The sequence below is a fragment of the Haliotis rufescens genome, unplaced genomic scaffold (assembly GCF_023055435.1).
Source record: "Haliotis rufescens isolate VD_foot unplaced genomic scaffold, xgHalRufe1.0.p SCAF_7, whole genome shotgun sequence".
NCBI lineage: Eukaryota > Metazoa > Mollusca > Gastropoda > Lepetellida > Haliotidae > Haliotis > Haliotis rufescens.
Window position 1 is genome coordinate 46,184,626 of NW_025964361.1, and position 4,182 is coordinate 46,188,807.

Below are 4,182 nucleotides of genomic sequence, written 5' to 3' on the forward strand. Positions count from 1 at the left end.
CTTACAGATACAGTGCATACAGAAGATTCTCAACGTACAACTCCAAAAGCGTCCTAAAAATGTTAAAAGTACACCCTGCATGTTTTGTGATTAAATCAGAGAGGCATGTAGAATCAAACACATACACGGGTGTCAAGACCATGAACTGAATATGTGAATTTCTGTACATCAAAACTATGCCATATAATTTGTTTCAGCTTGTAATCTGATTTGTTTGGTCCTTTGTAAAAGCAGTATCGCTTTCCTACATGGTAAATCGGCCTGTCGGCTTGGATATTTCAAGAATTGACACTTGGTACTTTTGTTTGGTGAACTAGTATACTCCACGAAACACAATACCCCGTTTTGCGTCTTCAATACAACGATAATAGCGGAAATTGTCATGTAGAGTTAATGGACTGTAAACAAAGGCAAATGGTGTAGACTCTCCGCTGTGACGTCACAGCTACGGCTCGGTTTATAGCCGGGATTTCAATATGCATACACACTGGTGGTGGGATCAGGGCAGTTGTTTGTTTCTCTTAAGAAACAATGAAATCACATATGACTTTATATGACTATTTAACATATTTAAAAAAAGTTTTGAATCCATAGGACTCCTTTAAATGATAACTTCACCAACACACATGTGTTCATTAATTCATTGCAGTTGAAGGCATGTACGGCAACTAAATACTAAGACCAGTCACTTCTTTTAATGAGTAAAATATTAACCGCAGGATGTCAGTCATTTTCTCAAATGATAAATCTTGCATGTCACTTCGTGCAATACCTACATGTTCTGGTTACTTCGTGATACGACTCAAAAGAAACAATAATTGACTGATATAACATTTGTGAAATAGTTGGCATGACGTTTAACGTCAGTCAGAAATATTCCAGTTATATCAAGGTGGCGTGTAAATGACGTTTTGGGGGCAGATAAAACCTGTTATTGATAGTATAATCAATCAGAGACACACATCCTGACAACGTGACTCTCATTTAGTCAGCACTTAGATAAATAAACTAAACAAGGTACCGTCGATATACTTGGACCAGAATTGCCTACTTGGGGATTAGTGAACTGGCAAACCTTATACAAGAATAACCCAATCCCCTCGAATAGCCCACCACATTAATATTTTGATTCCATTTTTTACACAGTTCACTAAATTCATGTTTCTTTGTACACTGAATAATAATAACAATAACAATAAAAGCAACAAAACCCTTTTCATATTCATAAAACAAATTCATGTGATTCTGACAATATCATGAGCATGTGTTTTTCATAGTGATGATATCAGGTGTTCGCCAGTAGGTGAGTTTTTCCTGCCCCACCCGTAGCACCCGTCACAAACACAAGCTAAGTCCATTGTTCATCTGAAAAAACACACGGGAACGTATGGTTTTAAGTCAGAATAGGGAATTACATCGGACATAATTTTTGTCACTTATTCGTCAATTGTAGAAATGTCTTCCACATATATATCTACCATAAAACGTTCTGAAAGTTTAACTGAGGCCTTGAATGTTGTAGTCTGGATCAAACAACTTTTGAGCAAGAGTAATATGACGCTCTTTGAAATCTTGGTAGAAAGAGCATGGTCGATTGTACCACAAAAGATGTGAAATGTGAACACCAAGGCTGGAGCTGCGAGAATATTGCTCGACATGAATGAAAGATAAACGCTTTGAAAACGCATCGTCGATTTTTTGCAATATGTGGCAAAATGGACACAACAATCAAATTACACTGTTCTTGGTGTTCAGGCATGCCATAATTGAACATAACAATGTCGTTGTACGGGTTCGAATCTCATTCCATGTGTTTGGAGATGGACGTAAGCACAAATACACATCCTTTCTGACTTCGAGTTGAAGGTTTCAAAGTGTTTCAGTATTAAGCTTTATTTTGAAACCTCTAATGGCACCACATGTCTTCGCGAAGACGTAATGATCTTTATCATCGACCTAAAACCTTTATCATCATATACGCTTATGACACATGGCATTCCCCAATGGTTTGCAAATTAGATAATCGGATATTGCAGATTATTCAAATGGGTGCTGCAGTGTTGCCAAATGGCTAAGTTAAACGATCCCGTGACCAACGTCTCTACCAATGATGGCGACTTCCCTTTTCAATGACGCACACTCGGCATCACATAATTTCGTGAGCATTTGTTTTTGAAAATTGTAATTGGTAAAATAAACTTCGTTGTGAAAGTATTTTGTGAAACCACTGTTTTTTAAATGTCAAACTACAAAGCCTCATCCAAACATTGAATGACAAAAATGTTACCATGTAGGATAACTGTTTAAAAGAAGATCCAATCAGGGAATAATTACGTCACATAATTAATGATCAGAACAAACAAATATCCAAATTAATTTCAGGAAACATTCCTTCCAACATAGCACTGTGTTTGCTACCAATGTCACTGGTAACATTGTGATGATAGTCTTGTCATACCTCCACGCCCTGTTCCAGTCAAGCCATATACGATACCGACTAAAATTTGCAAAAGAAACCACTTTAACAATACGCTCACCATAAACACATGCTCATGATATAGTGGGAATCGTACAATCGACTCTGCTTTTGGCAGAGATTTCTTATGAATATGAAAAGGGTTCTATCGCTTTCATTCACCAGTCCTCTTTGTACACTGAACATAAATCTAAAGAAATAGAATGACTGTCGTTAAAGGATTATCCATATATTTTAAGACACATATATGCAACGTTCTGGAAAATACTTGGAACGTGTGTGTCGCTCATTTAATTCCTCAGTGAGCGTGTAGTAGTGTCGTGGTTAATGCGTTGGCTCGTTACGCTTAAGTACATTTGTCTCCCACCCTGATACAGCTGGAATATTGATGGAAGTGGCGTTATACCTACAATATCTCCTCACAATATTCCGAAGTATATGAAGTTTACCTTTGCTTGTGAACACGTACACAGCCTGAAAAAACATCATTGTCATTCGCGATCTTTCTTGGTGCAGAATTTCAGAATGGGAAGAAGTTTGATGAAATTTTCTTTGAATCTCTTACTCTGAGATGCGTAGAGAAACGGATTGATGGACGACTTGGCCCACAGAAGCCAGGTGAAGAACTCATACACATGTCTGTTGAGACAGCCGTCACATTGTGAGGTTGCGACAGTAGCGATGGTATACGGAGCCCAGCAGATGAAGAAGGTTATTACCAGCACAGCCAAGGACCTCGCTGCCTTCAAATCCTTTCTGGCTGTCGTTTGTTTCATTGAAATTGGATTCGTAGAGCGACTACGAATCCTGGAACAATCATCGCACCCGGAGTGCTGAGTTTTGCACAGCTGTGTCTCCTTTTGTAAAGTGGAACTAGGTCTGATCTCTGGTTGTTCACTTTTTGATTCCACTTCATATGTTTTGCTGCCAGGTTTGGTTTTACTTTGATCTTCCTTATGTTGCGTACGATCATGACGTACACCCGTCAGACTAATTTCTTTAGGGAAGACCCTAAGCCTTTTCCTAATAGCTACAAAAACCAAAAGATTGAGGCAGCTGAGAGCAATGAAAGGAATGGTCATTTCGAAAATTGACGTGATAAGTGTAAAATGTAGATCTTTGATGAACTCAGCATCGCAATTATCATTTTCAATCACACTATGTCCTTTCACGATGTCCCAGAACACAACACAAGGGCCATATATCCCAAACACTATGACCCAGGCTATAGATATCTTCACCATTGCTACCTTCTTTGTCTCTTTGGCGATATACTCAGCTCCATTTCTAAGAAGGATGACTCTGTCAAGACTCAAAAGGAGAATGAGCAGCACAGACATCAAGCACATAGAATAATCGTTAACGCACCATATCTTGCAGAACACTCGACCAAACACCCAGTTCCAGGATCTGAGCGTGAAATCTGCATAGAAGATCATGCTGATAGCTCCAAGGAAGAGATCCGCTATAGCCAGGTTGAGGATGTAGAGGTTGTGGACAGTCTGTAGTTGTTTGTCTCTGAAGTAGGAGATGATAACGAGAAGGTTGCCCACCACAGCAAGCAGTATCAGAACACTCATTCCAACCCCAGCTACCCCAGGTACCCAGGGAGGAATGTACCATTCATCGACTTCATCCACAGTAGCTCCAGTTGATGTCGTTAAGCTCAGATTATCCGGTTTGAAGAAAATTTGAGTAGTTGCCAT

The 4,182-nt window shown here is 39.1% G+C and overlaps 1 protein-coding gene across 1 annotated transcript; it reads right to left on the minus strand.

The window, feature by feature from the left end:
- Nucleotides 1-2,967: 2,967 nt before the first annotated feature.
- Nucleotides 2,968-4,182, minus strand: LOC124143715 (histamine H3 receptor-like). Its single transcript, XM_046512773.2, has 2 exons — nucleotides 3,302-4,182; nucleotides 2,968-3,232 (listed from the first exon to the last, which is right to left on the minus strand). The coding sequence occupies exons 1-2, from the start codon at nucleotides 4,180-4,182 to the stop codon at nucleotides 2,968-2,970; spliced, it is 1,146 nt and encodes a 381-aa protein (XP_046368729.2).